Source organism: Argopecten irradians, chromosome 6 (assembly GCF_041381155.1).
Source record: "Argopecten irradians isolate NY chromosome 6, Ai_NY, whole genome shotgun sequence".
In the NCBI taxonomy this organism is placed as follows: domain Eukaryota; kingdom Metazoa; phylum Mollusca; class Bivalvia; order Pectinida; family Pectinidae; genus Argopecten; species Argopecten irradians.
The window spans coordinates 23,677,919-23,705,400 of record NC_091139.1 but is presented as its reverse complement, the minus strand read 5'-3'; the positions used below and the strand labels follow the sequence as shown (position 1 = coordinate 23,705,400).

Below are 27,482 nucleotides of genomic sequence, written 5' to 3'. Positions count from 1 at the left end.
AACCATAATTTGTGGTATAAATGGATAAAAACAAAACAATAAAGACAGGTCTTTATGAATGAAACCCCTGATGGAAGTTTCCTATGGGCCAGCTGGCCATCTGTCACACTCTCAAATGTAACTTGGTTAAACAACAAAGATTTCTTATAAAATTTGATAACATGATTTTATTGAAAATGTGTCATTAACAATTAATTATACATTTGTGTCTGTATATCATGTATATGTTTCAGATGTGTGGATATTGATTTTAATACCGATTATATATTGACAAGAACAATGTTACTACCCTACAAAATAGCACCATATATATACATGTACTGTATCAATATACCTGATAGTTTGAATTCAGTAGCAGTGGCAGGTATACTTTTTAAATACATCCCAGTGACATGTAATATCATGTCAAGGTATTATTTTATATGCAATAATATTGTATGCATCCATTCTCCCTCCATCTTGATGATACTGCTCCTGAATAACTGGTTGAATATGAAGATGATGATGTCATACCCATATTAAACATAAAAACATGTACTGGGGTACTAACTGTAGCTCTTCTGATTATATCCTAGTAAAATAGGCTTATTTTATGTTGATCTCATGATTTGACTCCTAATTAGTTCAATAATCCCCCATAGTAATTTCATGCAAGTTTGAATGTTTGATTGATCAGAAAATCCTATTTTTTCATGATAAGATAGAATTTTTCATCCATTGAGGTCAGTCCCCAGTCTTTGTGTCTCTCCTTTAAACCGTCAAGGGTTTCCACTGTTTCAACACTGCAGGTATCTTCTGTAAGTAAAAAGAGAATAAGTCAAAGTCAATAGTACTTCACAATAAAGCAACTTGTATTTTTAAAACAATTTATAGGAAAAAACTTTATGTAATGACCATTCAAAAAAATGTCAGAAACAGTCTAAATATATAGAAAATTGATCTGAATATCTAACCGTGTAAAAAATCATTAGAAATGCAATTTTTGTATTATCAAAATCTTTATATGACAGAAAAATGTTTCAGCTAAGTAAAGTTTTCACAACCTCTGAGTAGGTTTCATGAATAATTAATTAACTTACCATATAGATCCCGGACCTTATCTTCTGGGAAATTGTGTGGAGGTCCTATGGAATAAAACATTACTTAGCTAGAAATACCTTAATTATAGAGATTTTACTAGTTTTAATTCCTCTTACAACTTCAACACTCTCCCAGCTGGCCAAACACATTTTACCTAAACCTAATAACTATTGTAACATTTGACAATATTCCGAGTTACCTACCCCTGCAGGCCATCACAGCAACCAATACTTTCTAACAGGAGCAGATAATCCTATTAGGACGAATTATTATCTCCCCTGATGTAATAGTTGGTTAAAATTACTTTTCTTCATTTTTCTCCATTTCAATTTTTGAGTGACACTAATTACTATCCACTTGCCAAGTGGATATTCAAAAGGGCAACTAAAATTTATTGTATCTCAACAGTCTGTCTATTACAAATCATTCTAGTAAAGAAATCGGTCTCCCTTTCTGAAACAATGATGTTTACCTGTAATATTCTGAGTTAAAAAATACAACTGTTTTCTGTTCAGATAAAATGATAAATGATCAAATAATTTGTAATATAGCCACCGTTTAAAAGAAGTTCCCACAAAACACATATCAGAAATAATCATGTTGCAGTTTGACTTTAGGAATCCACTGATTTCAAGGGATTGAACTCACAAACCCCTTGTGTACTTTAGGTGTACTATTGTACAGCACAACTAATAATTTCCTAAACAAGAGCCCATGGGCATTGACTTCATTTTAGCCAGGAATTGAAGCATGAAATAGTCTAACTTGGTATAGGGTATTGAAAGCAGCAAAGCTCATGTAACCCCTGTATATAGCCACCATGTAACTTTAGGTTTATAATGTTACACTACTATTTTTTATTATTGTCTTTTCCCCAATGATGTTTCACAGATGATATCCATCAAGGATGAAAGAGGGGGAGTGGATTTTAAAGCTTAAATTCAGGAAAATTTGCCCTTTTGTGGACACCCCTCAGCCCCTAGGGGTCGGTCCAGGCTCAATTGATATAAAATTGATTGTCCAATTGATGTTTCACGCCAAATATGGATGAAATCAATCCAAGGATGAAGGAGGAGTAGGATTTTAAAAGCTTAAATAAAGAAAATTTCCTCTTTTGGAGCCCCGCCCCTATGCCCCCTAGGGGGGTCGGACCAGGCTCGTTTATATAAAAATATGATTGTCCATCCCCACGATGTTTTACACCAATACAGATGAAATCATTCCAAGGATGAAGATGCGAGTAGGGATTTTAAAGCTAAAATTATAGAAAAATTTGCCCTTTTTTTGGGCCCCATCCCTCAGCCCCTAGGGGTCCGGCACCAGGCTCATTTTATATAAAATATGGAATAATATCCTTCCCCAATGATATTTTCACATCTCAAATATGGCGGATGAAATCCATCCAAGGATGAAAGGAGGAGTACGAATTTTAAGCTTAAATTAAGAAAATTTGCCCTTTTGGGGCCCCACCCCAGCCCCTAGGGGTTCGGACCAGGCTACTTTATAAAAAATATGATTGTCCATCAAGTTAAGAAATAATCCAAAGATGTCAATCAGTTTGCCCTTTTGGGGCCCCAAGTCGAACACTGTCCTAAATTGTTAATTACTCAAGGTTTATATTTTCTGTTAGGTCTCCTGACTTCGGTCAAAAAAACCCCACAGCATTATGGTCAAAACTCAAGCAGCTTATGTATAACGTAAGTACTGTCCTAGTATGTATGAGTACTCAAGATGGTGGCATCCTATGTCAGCAGGTGATGGTAAGCTCCTTATCAGTGTGTTATTTTAATGATGCAAATGGTTTAAGAAGTCTGTTTTATCCAATGAGTGGAGCTCCAAATATTTGTGTACGAGTGCGGACGATGGTCAGACCAGAGTGTGAGTATGTGCTGTATAAGGACTTTGCCAATGGTTACTTACTTCTTTCGGTCACTTCGATTGATGGCAACCATGGCTGCTCTGTCCCATATTGAATCAAACTGTCCCTCATTATCTCTGTAAGAAAATATCACATGGTTCATACATATGTATCTAATGGTACCCCAAACAATGAATCAGGAAGATCCATCTTCATGAAATCATTTCTCGTGTTCTTATGTCTAGCACAAGAAAAGTATCATGTACCACACAAATGTTTTGGAATGTTATCCGACAAAATAAATAAGCAGTTCTTCAACTTGTATTTCATTCTGCAATAAATTCTCACATGTATTAACTTTATTAACTCAGGAATTAATTTTGTAGATTACAAACAAGATCACAAGATAATATGCAAAATTAATAGACAATGAAAAGAAAAGAAAGTTTCCTGTTAACTAAACAAGAGCTGTTGGAGAACAGCAAAGCTCGCCTATTCAGAAGAAGTTGATGTTCAAGTATTTACTATTTAAACATGGAAATATAACAAATTAACAGACTCAAAAAAAACCTAAAGGGCCCCAAATTGGTTGCATTATCACGTTCAGCATCCATACACATTAGGAAAATAAAATCATAAACATTTATGATGACTTATGCTTAAACAATTGACAAAATAGAAACTTGCTCAAAAACTTTAACATGGAAATATGACAAATTAACAGACTCAAAAACCCCCTAAAGGGCCCCAAATTGGTTGTATTATCACGTTCAGCATCCATACACATTAGGAAAATAAAATCATAAACATTTATGATGACTTAAGCTTAAACAATTGACGAAACAGAAACTTGCTCAAAAACTTTAACGTGAAATGGGACGCCAACGCTAACGCTGACGCCGACGCCGACGCCGGGGTGACAGCATTAGCTCCCCCTATTCTTCGAATTGGCGAGCTAAAAAGTCAGATATACAATACACGTATTTGTAGATAGGTAGAAGATGTCATACATACTTGCTGAACGCGAAGAAATCACAGCAGTAAATCTTTATTTTTCCATCCTTGCTCTAGAAAAAAAATCAAAATAAGCATACGTTCATTAAAGAAAACAAGCGAATTTCATGAAATATCTAATATGTCAATTTATCACACATTGCCCAATCCTTTGACCTTGAAAGGAAGTTACAGATATTCATTTGTGTCCACATTCCAAGGCCCTAATGACTAGTTTGTAGAACAGTAATTTATTGTCACGTATCCAGACAACCATGGGTTGAAATGTGACTAAATGAAATATGCAGTACACGTATATACATGTTTATAAAGGATCTTAAATGAGTGTTCATTTCCTATGAGATTTTATCATGAAATAAGTCTGAAGAAGTTTTGTATTCTTGCAAGCTTTAGTGAGTAAAAATCACAACTTCCAGATGAGTTTCATAAAATCTTATTATAAATGAGAACAAATATGAGCTGCTTTTTAGTTTACTTTTTATTCACAATGCCTTCCGTCGGTCGGTTCTTCTGTCCGTTAACAATTCTTGTTACTGTTATTTCTCAGAAAGTGCTGAAGGGATTTGTCTCAAATTTCTTAGGTAGGTTTCCCTCGGGCCCTAGTAATGCATTTTGTATTTTAGGACTGATCTGTCAACAAGATGTAATCCAAAAGTTGAAAGCCAATCGGGTCACGGGAGATTGGAGACGACCAATGGGAGATGCTGTAGGGACCGCAGAATCAAACCAAAAATAGATTCCTGGAAATCCCCTTTTGGGCACAAGATTTCATAGAGAGGTGAATGTTTCGGAGCCTGCTGATTTGGTATTCAGGGCGCATCATGTTTAATGTGTGGGTTGGGCAATACATGTAGATGTAAAATATGTAAAGAAATTTCAAAATTCTGTCAAGTGTGTTTCTGACAGGGGGAGGTAATCAATATTGGAATTTCATGAATATTTTGGTCAATTTTTGACGAGGAATTCAACATAAGATGGCATACCCCCACATTAAAGTTTAATAAGATGGTAAATCTTAATTCCTTTTTATTCACAGGTATGCGAGATGGCATTCTTCAAAATTAGTGACAGGTGACCAGACTTGAAACTCCATTTTTCAACCTGGACAGTGTTAAACGTTAACATATCGTATATAGAGAAATCATTTGGTTCTGCGGTCTCTGTAGGTGTTTCCACACTTGTAAGAGTGTAAAGTATAAATGATAACCAACTGCTATGGAGTTTTCCATTGTGAAACACATATAGTTATGGTATAAATTGTTTTACCTTATAAATGGAACCATTCACTTGCTCAGCAGGTTCTATTGAATACTCGACATTCTGCTCCTGGAAGAACTCCTCCAGGGCCATAGAGGAACACTCCACTCCAACCACACAGTGTCCTCGGTCAGATAGCCTGTAACACCATATTGTGTCTTTTATCTAAAGATATTTCACTAACAATAGGTACATTGTATTTGTCTTGACTAAACCACTGCCATGACTGGCCATCCTTTATCGTTGCAGAATCATCATTAAAAAAAAAACAACTAAAATGTGCGGGAATATCTCATATATCCATTGTTACCTCCCTATATGAAGATGTCTGTGAGAGAAAAGAAAGGGATAAAATGTATAACCAAAGATGGACGTTACCATATGATCATAAAGTAAGAAAGAAAACACATGGTATTTATTATTGAATGAGTATGGAGAATAGTGAGGAGATAAAAAAAAATCATTGTTTGAGACTTTGACCTCAATAGTGACCTATTAAAACCCTGAATTGCACAAAAACAAATTTACTTTGTTTTTTCAGTATTAACGTTAACCTTTGACCTTCCCACCTGAAAAGCAAGCTGTTAGAGGAACAGTAAGTTTGGCAAAAATGGAAAACAACACCTGAAGTGTTACACAGAAATAAACACAGACCTGAACCTTTCAAGTCTAACATACCTGACAAGTACCACCAGGCAAGTCCATTGGTAGGGGGGGTCTGGGCTCACACTAACTTTCCAGTTTGCTTAGCAAAAGTTGCGAAAGTTATTTTTTCTCTTTAGCAAATAAGAATTTCATTTAGCAAATTGTGAAAAACATTCAATTACTAAGGAGCATCAAATAATGTATTTTATGCATCAAGTGAAAAGTACACACATACAAAAGATCCTGATCATTCATTAAACCATACTCCGTCGTGCATATTGTTACTTTACATCCCTTCAACATAAAAATATATATGGTACAGTAACTGATTAATTTATCAACTGTTTTAGACTTGCTATGAAAGTAATGTGACTGAAAAAACTATTTTTGAAGCTTGTGTCCGCGTGATTGCATATCGGGTGTGTGAAGAAAAACTTTAGCGTTTTTTGTGAATTATGATGAATTTATTTTAGCAATTAGTCAGATCGATTCTTTATTAACGAAAATGCGAATAGGTAGCGTGAGCCCAGGAGGTGTGTGTGGAGTTTGATCTCATACAAACTTCTATATGGATGCTGTGCTGCCCTAGTACATTACCAATACCAACATAGCGAAACATTATTAAATAAGGGCCAAATAATGACTTTGAATGCATGTTTACACAATGATGGAAAAATAATGTAATCATTTCTGAAGGTGCAATCACTTTCTGGGAGAATAATCAAAGTAGTTAATACTGGGTATATATACATCCATATAAAGGGTTGGATGTTTACGGTGAAATGTTCGGAACAAGGTTTTACTTGGATAATGTTTAGCAGCTTACCATTTAATATCCACAGATTTACCACATAGCGGCATGAATACACTGGCTTTTTCCTTCTTATTCAGTATTCTGTCAACATATTTCTCCAGGAAACTGCAACAAAAAATATGAATACCGTATACGTCAAATAATAAGCATAAATAAAATGAAACTGAAAAACAAACCAAAACAAACAAATACCGGTACATGTAAATCACGAACGAATGTCAACGGTCATTCCTTTAAACAAAAGAGAAGCCCATTTCAGCATGCAACAAGTTCAACTGGGTTACTTTTGTTGATCATATTATTTTGCATGTATTAATGGTATGTTTTCTTATAAAAAACTAATTATAAAGAAGCCCCAAATGTAACAAAATAAAAAATTGGAAGACGATATATGTACATTCTTGAATAGATATATCAAAGATTACAGTATGTTTCTTTGAGTAGTTATGGCCATTCATAAAAATAATTTATCCTATTTTAGCCCTCTGTTGTTGAAGCATGCCACAGGCTTAATATCAGGTCTATATGCCTCTTAGTTGTTAAGAAAAAGTCATTTAAAATGAAAATTGATGCTGGACTTTCAAAATTTTATGTTATGCATTTTTTTTTTTTTTTTCACTCAGAGCAGCAGAGAATCACTTAACCACCAGCTAACAGCAAATTTTTTTAAACTGAATTTTATCTATTATATGTAAACACATACACCTACACAATATACAATATACACTTTTAACAAATGTATACAGTAGACACTTATCAATTTTACGTTTACATGCAAGCAATTATCTTTGCTTACTTTTAATTTATATATATTTATACAGTGATACACACTTATAACAAACCTCTGGAGACCAATGAAAGTACTTTATTATAAGCATAGTGTGTTAAACACATGTTATAAACATCTTATGGAAACCTTTACTGGGATTAAAAAAAGCTTACACGTGTGCTTCTTCCTGATGGAATCCAATTTTTCGCTCAGACCATCGTTTTTGCCAACCATCTAAATCAACATCATTGAACTTTGGTTTTTTAGCTGCAGACACTGAGGAATCTTCTGGTTCACTTGACATGTTCTGAAATCAAATCAATCGATACTTGAAGAACCTTCTGTTCACTTGACTGTTCTGAAATTATATCAATCGAACTTAGAACTCTGTTCAGAATTATAATCAATCATTATATGATGTCAATTCTGAAGTCTGTTAATTCAAATGACATGTTCTGAAATCAAAAATCAATCGATACTTGAAGAACCTTCTGTTTCACTTGACATGTTCTGAAATCAAATCAATCGATACTTGAGGAACCTTCTGTTTCACTTGACATGTTCTGAAATCAAATCAATCGATACTTAAGGAATCTTCTGTTTCACTTGACATGTTCTGAAATCAAATCAATCGATACTTGAGGAATCTTCTTGTTCATTTGACATGTACTCAAATCAAGTAAATCAATACTTGAACACCTATCCATATCTCTATCATAACAAATATCTACTTGCTGTAGCTAAATATTTTGTATTACAAAATAAAGAAGAAATTAGACAAACCTATCAATTTATGAGTGAATTTTCATTTGAAGTGAACATTTATCCTCACAGAAACAAATTAGCTTAATTCAAGAACAGATTTCAGTCAACAGAACTTAAGTTCCACGCATAGCAAAGATATACAGTGGTAATCGCGTTTATTATAGGTAGATGTCTATATAGCCTCTTTACACCACTGTCATCATCGAACACTGGCCATAAATGTCAACTTTGTACTTTTGGTTAGCTCCTCTGTGTACATAGTCATACCGTCAATGATTTTTGTATATGATCATTTCAGGGGCCTGTACCTTTTAATTTGGGAAAATTCTACATTTTCCTTCCTTTAAATGGGTATTTTTAGCAAGGTTTTTCTTTATTTGGGAAAATATTTACATGAAATTGGGAAAATACAGCTAAATTTCTGTAGGCACCCAAAAAAAATCACTGACCGTAAATTGAGATATTTCAGCATCTGGAAATTTTAGCACTTTTGCATCAAAATAGGGTGGTTAAATTTTGGTGTGTTAAATTTGGTGTTTCAATGTAGCTTTTCTCTTGACTTTTGACACATAACTTTTTCATACCACAATGGACCTTATGTCTATATGTATAGATCGCCCGACGTCAATCAGTTTGAAGCTATATCAATACTAACACAACTCTTCAGAATATTGCCTTCAATTAGAAGTGATTAATAATCACATACCTATGTACAGTTGTCCCTTGTTTTAAGCTGTTTTACCGCTCCCATGTACTGCCAACCCTGCTTTTTGTCATAATTTTGTTTGGAACAGATTTCCACATTCAAGTGCCCCAGAACCTATCGGTCATGCCATTAGAACACCTATCATGCTATACATGTAAGAGCCTAATCTTAGCTCTGTCATGTTGTAAGAAATCTTACCTGTTGGGTTATAAGAAGTCTTTTGGTACAAGTATTCAGAACATCTGGTATGATAAATGGAGTAAGTGTGTGTCTTGAGAAGGCTTTAGCTGATAAACTCCTTAAAACACTGGCACCAAGCCTAGTACAGTTCATGGATGTAATTAAGAGTCCTGGGAGCAACTCTTCCAAGATTCATGAACTGTAATTAGTACCACTCCATCAGATATATAAAACAACCCAATCAACCTATAGATGGCAGACGTTGACATTCATGCTAAAAAATGATTTCAATTCATTCATGAGAAATGTCACAGGTTAAAGACAATGAGACAATCTTGAACATTAGGTTGGTGTGACATGTACAACTGGTTAGCCTATTTTTATTGGATACTATTTTGCAAATTATTAGACATGCAGACGTAATGTTTCAAAATATCTTCTACATCTACCTAGTGATTGACCTACATAATTGGGTTGAAGATCATGTTAACCCGAGGTAGTTTGGCCCTGACATCAAACTTTGACATTATGACGTCTTGTGAAGATCTAGAGCGCACTACTACATGTATATCAAAATGTGGAATTTGCTGACACCGTTTGGTATCAGGCTAGTGGTCATATTTGATTCACACTGCTTACAAAACATAATTACAAGCAAGTGTCAGAGACCTTGGTCTTTTCAACAAATGAATAATGTATCTAACTATAGCAATCTATTTTATCACATATGCACGTTATATTATGTCAAATATAGTATATAGTTTCTTTTCCGCAACTTTCATCCTCGTCATTTTCTCATAGCATGCAAATATATAGCCTCTAATCATGATATATATATTTTGGTATATTCTTGATAAATTATTCGATTGTTGAAAAGACCAAGCTAAGTAGCGCTTTCTGGTGGTAAGTTTGAATAGGAGATGACCAGGTCAGATACCAACTGGTGTCATGCAGAGTATCTTGGGCTATGGGGACAGATATGCAGGGCTCGGATTTCAGGCTGTTTTACTTGCTTTTTGCAAGTAGATATACCAGAAAAGGAAGTGAACAAAATATGCACTTGCATTTTAGCAAGTAGTTTTTTCCATGGACAACTGTTAATTAAAATGACATTGATTGTGAAATATTGTTCTAATGGAAAATATGAAGACACAGTTCTTACAATAATGTTGTTCAGTTGATATACAAAATGTACCCATACACCTGTTATCATCATGCAAATTTAAATGATTTTATATTTAACAAAACTGTGATTCTACTTTTAGCAAGTGACAAAAAATGTAAAATTCGAGCCCTGGATATGTACAGGGAATGGAAAAAAAATAATGGAGAGATGAAATATGTGATTTGCAAGATATGGAGGAAATGCATTCTAGTCTGGGATAGTACACTAGGCCTACTACAGGGAAAGACAGGCCTAAGCGTTTGCATAAGGCCCATTACACAATCATTGGCTATGGTAAACAGGTGGGATAAGCTACAGGGGCACTAATTACTCGCATGCATGCTAATGCTATGAAAAATAATTATTAAGTCTACAATAATTAAAACTTAGGATGAATAACGTGAAAGCAAGATACCAAAGCATAGGCAAAGCGGAGACCCAATTCTTAAACTCATGCATGTAGGTCCTACCAGTTGTGACTCGACGTACAGTAAAGTGAAAGTAGATCTTAAAATAGCATATCAAAATAGATCGATTGAGAAGGGCGTAGAAACTTTTTTTGTTGAACTATCGGTGCAAAAATACGTTATTAAAAAATCATTATAGACTAGGCCTACAGTGTTTATAAATATACATATATCTTCGGGTAGTTCCGTTGTAATCGCAACTTCGGAAATACGGTAATTTCCGAAGATTGTCGGAAATTTCTCCGTAATTTGTTGCGATTGAGTTGTCTCTCTTCCAACGCTTCATTGATCTAAGCTACTTCGACAGCTCCAACGTTGTTTTTATAGAACTAATAAATGTACTGATTATATATATCGGACAAAGAAGTAGTTCTAACCGTGTAAAAACGTAGGTCGACGCTTAAAATTCATTATTTCTTGTTAGATAATATCGTTTTCATTTTGTCTCTATTTTTCATGTGATCTTCACAACCTTTTACAATTGGAAAAACATTGCAGTTGTTTGGATCATAATCATTATATATATAACTGGGTTAAAATTTTGAGTTATTTATTTGAATTATTTTTAAAAGATGGTGATAAGTGTATTAACGATAATTAAAGCTAATAAGTATAACTTTTGCGAATGATTTAGAATGAAAGATGTTACGCGAAAAAATAACAGCATAAATGATATTTTAGCAGTTATAGCAGTCCATGAACTAAAAGAGGACCACAATGGGAGAAAGCAACATATATGTATGAGAAAGCTGATTACCAAGATACAAATATGTATAGAGAGAGGGTGAACCCTTCTGAGATTTTGAGATTGCCCTCCCCATTATTGATTGTACCTATATCCTTGTGAATACATAATACCGCCAAGCTAGTAAACGACCCAACTTTGTCCACACAACATGTAAATAATGAATTGGACACATAACAGTTAATGAGGGATGAACGACTAACAGTGTCATGATGTAAAAATCAATATCGAGTACAAAGCTTTGGTGGTGTTTCACTTGTAATGGTTACTAAGTGTATCTATGTTTAGATAGCAAAGAAGGAAAATTTACTTGTATTATCAACATAAATGTTAGAAACGAGCCATATACATGTAGTGTGATATAAGATGTATAATGTCATTATGGTCACTCTAAAGCAACAATTTTCAACGGAGGTCCATTTTTCAACGTCACACCAGAATTTAATTAGGGTTATCCAAATGTGAAACATAACTTCTTCGATTACCTAATAACTGAATCGATTACCTAATTACTAATTCAATTCCCCCATACTTATTCGGTTCCCTCCAAACTTATCAGATTACCTCAATACTTTTTCGATTCCCCATACCTATTCGATTCCCTATACTTATTCGATCCTTTATACCCCAGTAATTATTTGATTCCCCAATACTTTTTCGATTCCCCATACCTATTCGATTCCCTATACTTATTCGATCCTTTATACTTATTCGATTCCCCAGTAATTATTTGATTCCCCAATACTTATTCGATTCCCTCATACTTATTTGATTGCCCCGATACTTATTTGATTCCCTATACTTATTCGATCCCAAATTTTTTCGATCCCCTAATTCGATTCCTCCATACCTATTTGGTTCCCGCATACTTATTCGATTCCTCCATACTTATTAAATTACAGCAATATTTATTCGATTCCCCCATACTTATTCGATTCCCAAATACTTATTTAATTCCTTCATACTCATTCGATGTCATCAATACTTATTCGATTTCCTCATTACTTATTTGATTACCTAATTACTTATCAGATTACCACAAATACTTATTCAATTCCCCCATTTATGATTCCCACTTGAATACAATAAATCGAATAAATACATGTTTTAAATACGTAATGGTGGGATTAAATAAGTAAAATAAAGAAATAGAATAAGTAATGAAATAAGACACTAGGAATCAAATTTACGGAGGAAACTAATTACTTGAGGTAAGAGAATATTCATGACCAGAATTTGACAACCTCCGATGAGAGCGAAAGACTTAGTGATGACTTAGGAGCCATGTGACACGAGAATGAAAACTAAATAAAATACTTCTGGCGCCGTATCACATCCAGTCTGAACTTTAATGCTAATGAAAAGAGAACACGATGTCGTCGACCACAAAACTTCCCAACAATCTTCAACAATACGCATGGCGAAAAAGTGTAAGTGAACTGGAATCGATACCATGCTGTTCTGGTTGACAAGAGTGTAGATCTAACAATGCTAGGCAGGTATGAATAATGTATTTTAAGTAATGGGAAGTATGAATAATGTATTGTAAGCAATGTGTAAATACTAGGTGTTTTAGACTTTACGTCAAAGATTACCAACGAGAGGTGACAAGATGTCCAGGCATCTTCTATTAGTGGTAACAGGCTTAAAACGTAAGTTGTTTTTAACTCCGATTTCATAAAATGGCTTCATGTTATATAAAGATGAACTTTTTTTGTGTGTGTGTGATCAAATAGAACGTGTACTCTAAATAAATCGCGAAGCGAATGATGATGAGAATACACTCATATTTGTATTTTATTGTTTTAGCTCAATAACATAAAACCATTATTGAGATTTAATCCTTGAAATCAAATCCAGTGTTATTTCGAGATTTATAGCAAATTATTTTGTATATTCCAGTAAAAAATCTTTTAAATTATCGGTGTAGTTTTTCGGCTAACATCGATACCGCGAATAAACTGACAGAGTAACGTATACAGTAAAAACTGACCATCGATGCGCTAGGATCAGTATCCATCATGAAAACATTTATGTTAAAGAAAAAGTATAAACCAAGATGTTTTCGCCTACAATATAAAAAGGATGATTAAATACAGTAGGGAATTTCAACTGTAAATTGCGAAATGAAAAAAATAAAAAAGTAAATCGTAAGGTAAGAAAATGCGAATTGAAGTTGCAACAAAGATAAATTAGTTATACCCGCGTCACACTGTTCCGATATTGCTATCCGATGATCATGCTATGGGAGTCTCAATCGTTCCGAACGCGGTCTTACCCGGTGTCTTCAACGAAGTGATAGCTGATAAAAATATTGCCTCAGGAAGGCCACATAATTATATCCGACCCAAACACGAAGTCAAGGCGAATATGTGTTTTTATAAGGATCAAGATACGAATGCTGGACGAAGGGCGCGAACGACGTGTTGTAAAAACACAGTTTTAAGGTAGCTCCATACTTTTGGGAAAACCCATGCATTTTTTTCAAACAGGTCTTATTTTCTTGCATTTTTCATACTGTTTTAAAATCTGTAATGAAAAATGGGTGTTCTCGAACTACTTTTTGAGATATTTGCGCTTGAAATATACCATCCGTGCAAATTTGCTGACCAAAAATAGAAAAATTCATAATATGATGTTTTATTTAATATTAGGGATGGATGTAGTCTCAATCTTGTTGATGTTTGTCCTAAATTTCTAACGATAGAACAATATACAAAACAATTGTATTTTGACCAATGCTAACTAATTTTCGTTATTTCCTAGGACCGTTCTTGTACGTATTTTATCACGATTTCCCATTTTTCGCCCCTAAAAAATCAATGAATAGGGAAAAAAATGTAAACCCATGTCAGTTTCACAATATTTGTGTATGATATGCCCAAGGTAATATATTTTTAAATATATAAAAACATGGGGTCCTTGATCAAATTTTCACAATTTTGTAAGCTTATTTTTTTGTAACTCACAACCCTTCCTCCATCCAGTGATAAGACAGGTTATATTTGATTATTTCTTGAAAATAATGCCACAAAAAACATTCTACATCAGTTCATATGTTTTTGTGATTGTAGGTTTCACACAATATAATTTCATCTGTTCACACGTTTAGAACCACTGTTTGAAAGGATCATTATATTCTTTTTGTTTGAACCTCTTTTGTGAGCCAGACAATACATCTGTTCTGCGTCGGTCCGTGAATTCTATAGACACACGAAACCTTCTTCTTCCTCCTCTTCATGTTTTCTTTCTGCTTCCTCTCGTATTCCTTTTCTTACTCTCGCCCGTGCTTTGATTCCTCATATTTTGCTCCAGTTGGTGATTCCAATTTTGCTATTCTTGTTTCGTATTCTGCCATTAGTTCTTTACGTCTCTCCTCAATTTCCTGTCTGTTGCTCTTTCCACGACCACTGTACACGGAATACAGAACCACGTACAATCCGATTTGCTTAGAATTTTCTTATCTCTGTCTTTAATTTCAAGACATTTGACGCAACATGGCAACGTCTGCATTGCAGATTCTTCGCATCTTCTTCAAACACTTGTGCGCACATCTGGCCCTTCCACTTCTTGAATCATCTAACTGAAATTAATACTGTCGGCGAGGCCGATATAATACGCATGAGCAGGCTTCGGCTGCAATCTCATTGGCCGGCTATAAAAAGTCTCTCTTCTCGGGACGTTGTACATCTATAATTATATGGATTTTGCCGTTACTATTCAAACTTATACAACTGAGGACTTTTCATAGTCGGCCAATGAAATTGCAGCCGAAGCCTGCTCATGCATATTATATGGGCCTCACCGACAGTATGAATTTTAATTAAATGATTCAAGATTAATTTCAAGATGTTTGTCATAATGGAGCTTATATCGTGTTAATGACGGCACTTTGTATAGGAGATTTCAGAAAAGATGGCGTGACGTCACAGAAAATTTACATCCGGGTCCTCAAAGGTACAAACACTGTATGTCGACTAATGAAAACAATAACAGATACGTACAGCCCTGCTACACAATCGATACTGTGGCAAAAGTATACGCTTTCATACTTGCAAATTCTGATTTTAAAATGGTTTCTTATTGTTTAAGAGGCTACAGACATTTATATTTTGATATTTACAATTGTTTATTGCTAAATATATTTCTGTAGATTTAGTGTTGAAGCCAGCTTGCGAAGAGGTGCCGGGTCGTCACATCACACGTACCCGTTTTTTGTTCACACGTAGAAATCCATGTTGTGAAAAAGTTATGAATAGATAATTGATTTTATTGTGTCATGTTTCTGTTGTACATGAAAAAGCTGCTCACAACACTATATAACATAACGAAAGGTGGACCATATCTGGCCAGACCACGGCCGCTCGTGCATGGCTTCGTCGCTGGTAGATCACCGCAGGCCACAGCATTGTTTGGAAAATAAATCACATTAATAATTACCAACACTTTTATCTCAATAAGGACTTGTTTAAGATATATATTTTGTTATTTAATATGTACATGTTGTTTTAATGGAATGCTCTTGTATCGTAACAAAATGACGAATAGTAATTAAACTACTGTGTTACACGTACACGTATGGCTGCCGATCTCGAAAAATAAAATGGTGAAATCGTTCAGTTTTAATGCTGCAGATTTCATTTTTAATATTTCATTTTCAGCCGCTTTTATCCCATAGACTGCTATGTTAAGTCTCAAATTGAAGTGGTATTACTTTTAGAAAATTTGAATACATATTAGTTAGACTTCATTTAAATTGATATAAATTAATGATCGTAGTACTGTAAATGCCGACCAGGATACATTGCGCACGGCTTCGAGAATCATAAATACTCTAGTTTTGTTTGAAAAATGTGATAAAATGAACCTACAAACTGACTCATTTGTATGTTATAAACTAATTCCCAAAACTGATGACAAAAAAAATAACCAGAATACGTATTTTTTGACACTGAAAATGGACGAAATTCGGGTTCTCGGCTGTACTGTAATGGCTGCCGTGGGCTTGGGGTAATCTACGAAAGCAAATGTTTAATTTTGCACTAATCATACATTGTAAGGTGTTTTATCAAGTAACACTTCGAAAACAGAAATAACTTATAATAATATTTTGGGGGACTTTGAATTTAATTTGTAATTTCAAGTTGATATTTGCAATATGTCTGTCAATGTTATACGTAATGGCGACCGTGTTTTCTCGTAGCGGTCGAAAATGGAGTATAAACAGAGTAAAATATATGAATACCATATGTTTAAATTTGTATATTATTGTAAAATATTTTTATTTACACTTTTTGAAATTAAAATAACGCAATAGTTCTCGGTTTGCCGTACTATTTATTACAATAAAATGTAAACAAACATCGCAAGCGGCTGTGTTCCCACCATGTTAATGTGTACAGATATACGGAGTTGTACCTTTGAGCGCCCGGATGTACCTTTGTGTGACGTCATCGCCATCTTTTCTGAAATCTCCTATAGATGTGTAGGATGACTTTGAAAGGAAAATTATCGCTCTTTCAAACGGTAGTAACCGTTTTCATGACGATGTACTAGAAATGTGTTTTTATAGCCTCTACAGGTAGGCGGGTTAGAAATTTTGAGTATGTGAGCTTTCCACCCTTCTCGTATACCATGTAGAGTATGATTTTTATCGGGTTTTTTTATCTAGACCTCTAAAACGTCTAAATATCGTCGAAGGGCAATCTGGTGGGTCCATGATTATATAATCTGTAACTAATTCTCAAATCCCTGTGGTCTTGCGAGAGCTTCACGTAGTCGTGTTGACTTCTTAAGACCATCGGTTAACTTCGAGTTTCCTTCGTACTGCGTTCGTGATTATAAATGTGCCCATTATCACCGATGATTACACGATAGAAAGACGAAGAAGACACGAATTGTCAAGTTGTCCTCGCGATTGCCTTACGAAGGGCAAGACGAACACACGGTTTTCAAAATTAACCTTTGCATGGTGTTCGGGCAATTGTTTGGCATGTCAAAGATTTTAGCGTCACCCACAAAGTCACTGCCGAAGCCCATGAAACTTCCCCGGCGGTCATATGATACTCCCATAACATGAACGTCGACTGGTCAGCCGTTTTTTTATCGGACGTTACTTCGCTGATTGTCGACTCTCATTTCCGAAGGCTTATTTCTTTGATGCAGATTCCGATGTCATATAAAGGCGGAAGGAAAAGTGCAAAAATATCAATATTTATAGCTCTAACAGTGATAACATCGATGTGTACCTACAGTTTAGGTATTAATTATCCTATTTATCTAGTAAAACCATAACTTTATGCCTTATAAAATAGTATTTTAGCGGATTAGACATGATATCCTTTCCGTAACATTTTGACCTAGTTTTAAATATGGCGGCTGGTTACTACAAAAAACGGAACGTGAATTCAAGCGGGCAGAATACAAGTAAAGTAAAGGCAGATCAAGCGTTTTGGGGACTTTTGCAGTTCATTTTTTTTACCGACCGGATTGCTATCAACATGAAGATTTGAATATTTGTTTTATATGGATTTTACGGCTGATTTTGTCAAAATACTTGTAAATCTATGAAAAAGGGGTAGGTATTTGACATTGATGACTATCTAAATATGATTTAAACGTTTTATATTGTCACAATTCAAACTTTGAAAATGTTACCCTCACCATCGGGTAAATGGCCTATCGGAAGTTAGAGGTTAGATACGACGTAATGTTCCAAAAGTGTCATACTTCTAACATTGTTGGAGTAGTCATACGATGGCTAAAGATGGCCTCATGAATGGCCCGATGCGCTACCGATCAGCGCCGAATTTGCAAATTTTCTTTTTCGTGTCAACTTTGGGACAGTGTGACGTTAGCGGCGTTATGAAATCTGATGGCGGACCATCTCTTGTTGCAGTGTTTGCCGTGTGCTGGGGAGATGCTTACTGCTCCGATTATCTCGTCTCTGGACCCCGAGGGGTACCGGACTCGGCGATATCAGCATCCTCTGTGTTTGCCTTTAACGGTATACACCATGATCCACCATGTGGACGTTTGTATATGGCAAAATGGAAATCCTCTATCGGATGTCCGTCACCACATTATCCGGCATGGTGTTGTTTACACGGAGATTCAGAGCCCTATATACAGGTAGGCTTCATCATATAAAATTGTTGTTATTTAATTAAGCATTGAAGTCACTATTTTTTAATTTCATCGGGGTATGAAAGAAATTTTGTTTCATAACCCGATGAAATTAAAAAAATAGTGACTTCAACGCTTATAATTAATTTTCCAGGCTACTTTATAAAATGAAATACGTTTACACGTACGATTCCATTGATTCTTTTCCAAGGAATTATTTTTTTCCAAATCAATACGCAACGTCAATGTTTCTATTGTGACGTCACGATAACGTCGGGTTTCCGTGCCATTCTCGGATTTTTTTTCATCGTGGAATGAAAAAAATGAATAGGCCAATCAGAAAGCCTGAAACAAAGAGAAAATTAATTATTTACAAATGAATATGATTATAACAGATGGAAATTTTGCATTGAACATTACACATTTTGCATTTAGCAATCAAGATTTCGTTTAAAACTTAAAACATTTCTCATCTAATACTTCAAATTCAGAAATTTTGATTAAGCTCTTCAGGCATTTCCACCGACTTCTTGCCAGACCTTGGCGTGGCTATCAGTTTATTCCAGGCAAAACATGAATGTAGTTCTTACCTAGCACATTGATATTTGTTCAATCTCTCGTTCACCAATTCCAATTAATGACATCAAGGTGAAGTTCGATATTCCTAAGGAAGTCGTTGGTGTTGTACTTCAACGACATGGATTCTCCGCTGTTAGTCAGCATGACATTCGTACATGCCGCGTGACCTATAGTAGTGACGGCGTGGAATGGCACAATGTGAAAGCGGGCGGTGAAAATCAGGTAAACGTTTGGATCTAATAAAACTGTTATGCTTTGGTTTCAAGTATTTTTTCCTAAAGCTTTAATGTCTCAAAATAAAACTAAATGGTAGAGAGGTATAATATGGCAAAATCATATTATTGGCAAGCGTATTACTGTACACTGATTTGTTCATGTTCACTGAAAGTTCTTAAAATAAATTGGCATATACCCTAAATTCACTTATTAGACTCAATTTTCAGAATCGGTCGGTGTTGACATAAACTTTCTACTCCTCATTTCTCCTGGAGTGCAAACGAAGGGATGTCTCTGTAACTAAGGAATCAATTCCTTTCCAGATATTCTCCGGGCCAACAGACACATCGATAGACGCTGTAACGCACGGTGTTATCAACCCACCAATCATAGCACAGTACATCCGCATCCGACCTTTGACCTGGGGTCAGGGACCAGAAGCACCTCCCTGTCTCAGATTTGACGTCATCGGATGTTCTCACGGTAGGGATTAACAGCTGTTGTATGCACAATAACCTTCAGTTGATGAAAATGTAGGAATGTTAATGCAATTACATGTAATGGAACATAAATGGTCAGATGGTGATAAATGTTTTCTTGTCCAACACTGTTTTTTTGACCGAGCAGACTGTCACTTTCTGTGCTGATGTAAGGTAGATCTAATATCAAATATTAAACATAATGATAGTCATAGGTAAAACATTATGGTCAACATTAATTTTGTTTTAAAGAGTTCGACCTGAATGGATTGGATAGCTGTGTCGCCCTTCTGCAATCTCTCGGTTATCACTGAAGCCGTGTATTCCTTTAAGTGAAGATGTAAATAATAAAAGGAATGGAAAATATATTGTGCATATTTAAAATAATGTTGTGTCCCATTTGACTGTAAGCCCCCGTAGTGCGTTACTCTAATCCTTTTCGGTTGAAAATGGTATAGTTTGCAAAGACGCATTGCTTCTCCCCTTTCATTATTTTGCATTTTGGTATCAGATTCAGGAAGACGACACTTCGCTTACCACCCCTTGTCAACCAACGCAATGATTGATAGTGAGTTGATAGCGAACAAACAAGTCACAGACCTCCGAGAATGCAGCCTCCAGTGTCATCGTGACGTCACGTGTCACTCGTTTTTCTACAACAACAACCGCAGGATGTGTAAGAAATACAACGTTAATAAGTTCATCGGAAACGAACCAGGACAGAAGAAAGCAATTTCGGACCGAAACTTTCTCTACTATTTTGACATGAGTGAGATTTTTTTTATTATCTTTTGAAACGAAGCCTTCTTTAAAATGAAACTTGTATAATCCAACGCCTTTATTTTTCCGACATTCTGCTTTTTTTTTTCCAAATATTCAACAAATGTCGTCCACTCGTAGATCTTAAGTTGTTTTCCTTAGGACCTCAATGTGGAAAAACGTAAATTGCCTCTAAATCCTATTTTCAAGCATGTTTCAATAAACAGAGTTTGCTGAATTTCAAGTTAGAACAACTTGTAGTTAACTTTATCGTTATGACGTCCTCTTTGTGACGCACATTCTCTACCGTAAAAAGACCGCTTAAGAAGGTCTTTAGTCTCTAAAACAAAGAACAATAGAAGAAATTATTATTTCTTTGAATTTGTATTCAAACTTATAATAAGCGGACACAGGATTTGTTTTGTGTTTTATAGTTCATCTTATTAAATTTTTGCTTCTCTTTTCTTGAGAATGTCAACCGACCTTTAGCTTTTATGTGATAACCGTGGATTTTTTAATGACGGTCCACCGACTACAAATTATAAATGATACTCATCATTTGAACAATAATTTGTGTTCAGTCGTGTATATATATATATGTCTAATAGAACAGAAAATAATATAAAATAACTTATTTTGCTTTTGGTGGATGCGCAATCAGTGCTTCATCCCATATAGGATATAGTGAAATACACGGATTTTTTTCGGAATGCAATTAATTATGTTTTTATAGTTTTAACTTGAAGTAAAAATAGAAGCTCAAACTTTCCGTTGGTGATAATGGTGTAAAATGAGTTACTTTTGTAAATGAAGAAAACTACTAAATCGTCTGCTCCTGTTTTTGATAGAGACAAAATACCATTTGTAAGCGGTGGAGCATCTTTAAAAAACCAATAAAATTACTAGTTACGAGTTTCTTATCGAGGTTTTCTACATTCAGGCTAAGTATATAATTTGATGTTTTAGCCACAATTGACCTGTATATGACAATAGACGCCCAGACTGGACTTGTTTACAAAGTGATCACCAAAAAGTACACCAAGGCTGTCGCTATGGAAACATGTGCTGAATTCGGAATGAGGCTCTTGGTGGTCAACTCCCTAGACAAACTCGACCTTCTTCAGCGTGTGAAAGCGTCCAGTTTCATTCTCGGTAAATCAGATCAGAATTACACAGTGTCAATATAAATCCACATGCGTCCCATTTTGCAGGTGTTACATGACAAACAGTTCGAGCGTTGTTAGTGTTAAGTTACCAATATGTTGAACATGGAGTCTATTCTGATGATCCACTTATGACTGATTGATTGAGTAAAGATTAAGACGAACCCTTTCTGGTTATTTCTACAGAGAAGGAACCACTGAGGGTTAATGGAGGATGGTATGACGTGGATGGCTCGACCAGATGGTGGGACGGGGGAGAACCATCTCAGCCTATACTTGATGATCTGGTGATATGGGACACGACCGCCGTGACGCCTCCTGCTTTTTGTCTGACTTACACAAACGGGGAAGTGAGAAGAAACATGTGTACATCAGAGCAGTTCTCGATCTGTGGACAATGATTCATTGGACACATTCCGACCATGTTCTAAGAACATATTTTGTTACTGTGCAACGGTTCAAACCTGTCCATATTGATTCTATACAAAACGTGCATGAAGGCTACTGGAATAGGTAAATATTATTCCTGTTATGTACCAGAGCAAAAATACCATTATTAAGAAAACACTCAGCTTGTAGTACAAAATTATCGTCATTAGGAAAAAACTCATATTATAGAACAAAATTTTCATCATTAGGAAAAACTCAAAACGTAGAGTACAAAATTATCCTCATTAGGAAAAACTCAACATAGAGAACAAAATTATTGTCATTAGGAATAACTCAACATAGAGTAAAAATTATCGTCATTAGGAAAACTCAACATAGAGTACAAAATTATCCTCATTAGGAAAAACTCATATTAGAGAACAAAATTATCTTCATTAGGAAAAACCCAACATAGAGTACAAAATTATCATCATTAGGAAAAACTCAACATAGAGTACAAAATTATCTTCATTAGGAAAACTCAACTTAAAGTACAAAATTATTGCCATTAAGAAAAACTCAACATAGAGTACAAAATTATCATCATTAGGGAAAACTCATATTAGAGAACAAAATTATTGTCATTAGGAAAAACTCAACATAGAGTACAAAATTATCATCATTAGGGAAAACTCATATTAGAGAACAAAATTATTGTCATTAGGAAAAACTCAACTCAAAGTATAAAATTATCATTGTTAGGAAAAACCTCATCTTAGACAACAAAATCATCCTCATTGGGAAAAACTCAAATTAGAGAACAAAATTATCGTCGTTAGGAAAAATTCAACTCAAAGTATAAAATTATCATTGTTAGGAAAAGTACTTAAATAAGAGATTAAAGTATTCATTATCAGGAAAATTCAACTTAGAGTACAAAATTATCATCATTAGGAAAACTCAACTTAAAGTGAATAGTCGGGCAAAGAAAACCAGTCTAAATGCGTTCATTGGCCTTCCAAAAGTTCTCACATATTAATACGACGGTCAAGTTCTGCTTAGTTTCCCAGTTCTGACCATTAAAGTAAAGAAAAGTTGAAAGCATTGAAAGCGAGGCTGCGTGGAAATTTAACCACGGACATACTGAGCCGGGAGGACGTTTTAGAATTTCCATACTTTGAATTAATTTCTTCGTACGCAGACAGATTTTGACGAGAGATTTTATTTTTCCATTTCATAAGAAATTATACTGGACACATTCACACCATTTTTACCGACTTTAGCCATCCTTGCCCGACTGTTCACTTTAAAAGTACAAAATTATCCTCATTAGGAAAAAACTCAGTTTAGAACACAAAGTTATCATCATTAGAAAAAAATAACTCAACTTAGAGTACAAAATTATCATCATTAGAAAAAACTAATCTTAGACAACAATATTATCCGTATAAGGAAAAAAAAGTTTGCTTCATCTAGAAATTAAGTAACTGGCCGGTATTGTACACTACATAACGGTGACATTGATTTAAATCATCATTGCATAAGTGAATGATGGTAACATTCATCAAGAACCAACTCTTTATCAATAGTTTTTATTATATCTGTATTTATTAACCTAAATCGATGGACGGAATCCCTAATATTCGATCCATGATCTATATTTTACGAAATCAACAACGACTGCCAGAATCCGAGCAGTTAATTTTTTGACAAAAAAAAATGAATGAACGGATATTGTGTACTACAAACTCATTTGCCCTTTAAAAGGAATATATTCAAATCATTAGAAAAATAAAACTAAAAGTAAAATGTAAATATAAGCATTCTGTTCTGTTTTGTAATCATAAATAAACGACTGATTGTAGCCTTGTTTTCGACTGATGATCACATGAAGGATATCCCCAAGTCTGCTCTTGGTTTGTTTTATCCAATCAAATACATCGTAACAAAACGGTCACGTCGCAAGGTCATATTCTGCACGAATAAAGCCTCGTATGAAACTACCATTTAGGATCCTTCTTATATAGATGTATGAGGATGCTGTTGTTGAGGGAATGTGTAAACATATCAAACAGATATGAAGTATCGAAATGTAATCGAACTTCAGGTTATAATCAGATTGCCACAAACCGATTCTATGGATCAAACATCTTTCAGAAATTTGAAAGGAATACATTATGGCTATTTAGCTAAACAATACAAACAAATAAAGAATCGTCAAAATCATATATTTAGCATTTTGATAGCATATAATTTACTTAAAAATGTTGAAAAGATGCATTCATTTCAGAGGATGGTTGTCCTTCCTGAAGATTGAATTTATATCTTAACTTGTTGCAACGTCTATCTGATTTAGATTTTGCAACCAATACGTCACCCATTGCCATATCAACGTCATATCGTATTGTTGTATCCACGCCAAACTATGTTATGATAACCATGGTTACACGTTAGTTCCCAAACATAATCCAGCAGTTTTACGTCGAATATTTGGTATCTGCAATTGTACATAATAGGTCAGATAAAAGTTGTTTGTAAAACCATTATATTGGTATTTGGGAGTTAGCATTAATATACAATTGAATTTCATATGTTACACTCACTTCTATTAGTTAGATCTTTAGGGTCATTTTCCATAATCAGAAAGAATTGTACGTCAAGTATTAAGACGTAATACACACAGAACGTTTCGCGGGAAATTTAAAAATCGGGACAGTCATTGGCTTAACTGAATTATTGGGTAAGATATCAATGCGCCACAGCTCAGTTTGTTTTATTGTAAAAATAAGTAAAATCATGGAAATTTATGCCGAATCAATTAAATCATGAACATAAGTCTCAATATCTTTTGGGTTTATGAAGTCATAGACAAAAAAAACCAAACAAACAAACAAACACGGACGAACATTCTTTTTCATATACTCTTCTCATCTATGAAGAATGTCCTTTCATATTTTGTCTATGACACTGTTAACCTAAGATATTGAAAATTATGCTTAAATATATCGCACATAAAACAATATTTTAGTGAATATATTCACCATCGAGAAAGGGCATCCGTGTTACCCATGAAATAGAAAATACAGATTTTTAAACCTGATTTTTAACTCCAATCTAAGGTATAACTGAAATCAATTGATATTTTGTAAATTAAAATAAATGGCTAAACGACTTTACATAAACAGGGAGCTCACGCACGTTTATAATTAACACTGAACGTGATTACACGAGATCGGGTACATACCCTGTTTACAATCGACATCTGTCATGCAATTTTACAACCGTCTCGGCTATAAAGTCTTGTAAATATACAAAAGGCGAACGTTCTCCAGAATAATCGACGGACTTGTTTGAGACATTGTATCAGTCTAATAATTAAAATTACAGGTACATGTGACTGTGTAACTCGTTCATATAAAACAGCTCACGTATTGACACTACACCAGCAGATCGTTCATGTTTTCTCCATGTGATATGGTGCTGGGGAATATGATAAAACACATGTATAAAGGGAATCCATACGAACTATGATAAAACACATGTAAAAGGCGAATCCCTACGGGGCGTCCGTTCAGTCTCTACTCCCGTACAACACCAAATCCCCTTTCTTCACATCTAATTGACTTTTTTTCTTTTGAAACTATTGATAAATTGATGTCAATTTCATATCAGAACGTGACAAAATAAGATAATACACCATGTACTTCATTATAATTGCTTGCTTTAGACAGCAATTTCCTGTTGGTAGCCTAGGATAGACTACGTTAAGCCAATCGAAGGGCATGTAAATTACAAACCTGTACATCCCGTAAGAGTGTGTGTTTTGTTATTGTTAATCAGATTTATACACACTCGTCAGTAGGGATATCACTGTTTTTATGTTCACCATAAACTATGTGTCAATAGGGGTTTGTTTGTGGACAGACAAGGTGTTTACCTAGGTGAGGGAGGGAGTATCACTAAACAGCTGGGACACCAGAACGACGGGGAAGAGTAAAATACCAAGGAGAACAAATATTTGAAAATGTATTTAACAGTGTATCGTGTATCTGTAGAATTAAACCCACACGAACGAGTACACTATCATTGGTGCTAAATAACAGAGCGAGACTAAACTTTGTCACGACAGTTCTAGGAACTCCACGTTGAGACCTGGACACACACGGTCTGTAACATATTTATCCTGCCCTTGATGAACTTCTAGTCCTTTTCAACATCTCCCAATGAAAGTGCTTGTAATCCAATCGCAGCAGCACAAAGACATTTCTTTCCTCTCTTTGGAAAAGTGAACATCGTTTAAAATGAGGATAAATCGAAGCCATACCCGATAGAAGGTTTTTATCTACTTTGTAGCGTGGACCACTGACGGATGCTGTGGCTGACTTTACGTCACGTGATCGATATGGTGGACCGACGCTAACGAGATAATCTTCTCTAATCAAACACACAGATCAATATCTCATGTCATCGTTTCGTTGGAAGATCCATTATATTTCCGCTGGATTTGTGACTTAATTTCTCTTTGACAATGGGAATCCAATATTGCCAAGAATATTAGAATTTTTTCCAACTTCTGAAGAATTCGTTATTGGAAATTTGAATGGATTCAAAGGCTTCATATGTGCTTCATTGAAAATTGATAATTACGAGTATACCGGGATATGTGTGTTGTGTGGTAACTGACATTTTTGGATTTTGGAATGTCACTTGTACCCGATATTCTTGGAAGTCTGGAATAAGCCAGTGTTGAAACAAATTAACTTGTTGTTGGTTCACAACGAATGGAGAACGTCACCCGTACCTACTACATTAGGGACCTCGACTCGCTCACGGGGCAAGGCACGGAGGACAAACTGAAACAGAGGGGGCCTTAGAAAACAACGGCACATTGTGTTTGAACAAGGTAGGACAAGAAGAGGCATCCATCAGAGTCACATAAACTTATGACACAAAATCATATAAAACTTTACTCTTATAATTAAATTCATAATTTATGTCAGAAGAAAGGTACAGTTATATTGACTTAAATATTTATTACTTGAACTTTATTTATCATAAAACGGAGATAAATCTATGAACGGCCCATTAGGGTTGTCAAGTGGATACGGATTATAGTGTAAACCCTAACACTGCTTCCCCCCAACGCTCGAGGATACCACAATCTATATCGACAATAGTACAGAATGTGTACAGTGTAGAATAAGCAGACAAATTCTCAAGTATACTGGACATAAACTGTAGAACAGTCTACTATCTTGGCTATGGAATATAACTACAAAAAGCACACGGGTGTACCCCTGCTGCCCAGTCGTATGGGTAGTGCTGTC

General features: G+C 35.0%; 3 protein-coding genes across 3 annotated transcripts in view; 1 reads left to right on the top strand and 2 right to left on the bottom strand.

Moving 5' to 3' along the window:
* Nucleotides 1–152: 152 nt before the first annotated feature.
* On the bottom strand, nucleotides 153–10,754 carry LOC138325383 (thiopurine S-methyltransferase-like). The gene is given in 10 exon segments (XM_069271014.1): nucleotides 153–795; nucleotides 1,080–1,124; nucleotides 2,050–2,051; nucleotides 2,932–3,075; nucleotides 3,953–4,005; nucleotides 5,219–5,348; nucleotides 6,681–6,773; nucleotides 7,611–7,744; nucleotides 9,107–9,287; nucleotides 10,669–10,754. Coding segments are annotated over 9 exon segments (849 nt in total). The 5' UTR covers nucleotides 9,242–9,287; nucleotides 10,669–10,754; the 3' UTR covers nucleotides 153–682.
* Nucleotides 7,513–27,482, bottom strand: part of LOC138325382 (uncharacterized) — a 93,418-nt gene continuing 73,448 nt past the window's right edge. The window contains exon 20 of the mRNA XM_069271012.1: nucleotides 7,513–7,526. The gene's annotated coding sequence lies outside the window, so the exon portion shown is untranslated. The remainder of the gene's footprint in view (nucleotides 7,527–27,482) is intronic.
* LOC138326313 (uncharacterized) lies at nucleotides 18,156–24,137 on the top strand. The gene is made up of 5 exons (XM_069272432.1): nucleotides 18,156–18,596; nucleotides 19,709–19,868; nucleotides 20,376–20,633; nucleotides 21,590–21,775; nucleotides 21,973–24,137. The coding sequence occupies exons 1-5, from the start codon at nucleotides 18,222–18,224 to the stop codon at nucleotides 22,185–22,187; spliced, it is 1,194 nt and encodes a 397-aa protein (XP_069128533.1). The 5' UTR covers nucleotides 18,156–18,221; the 3' UTR covers nucleotides 22,188–24,137.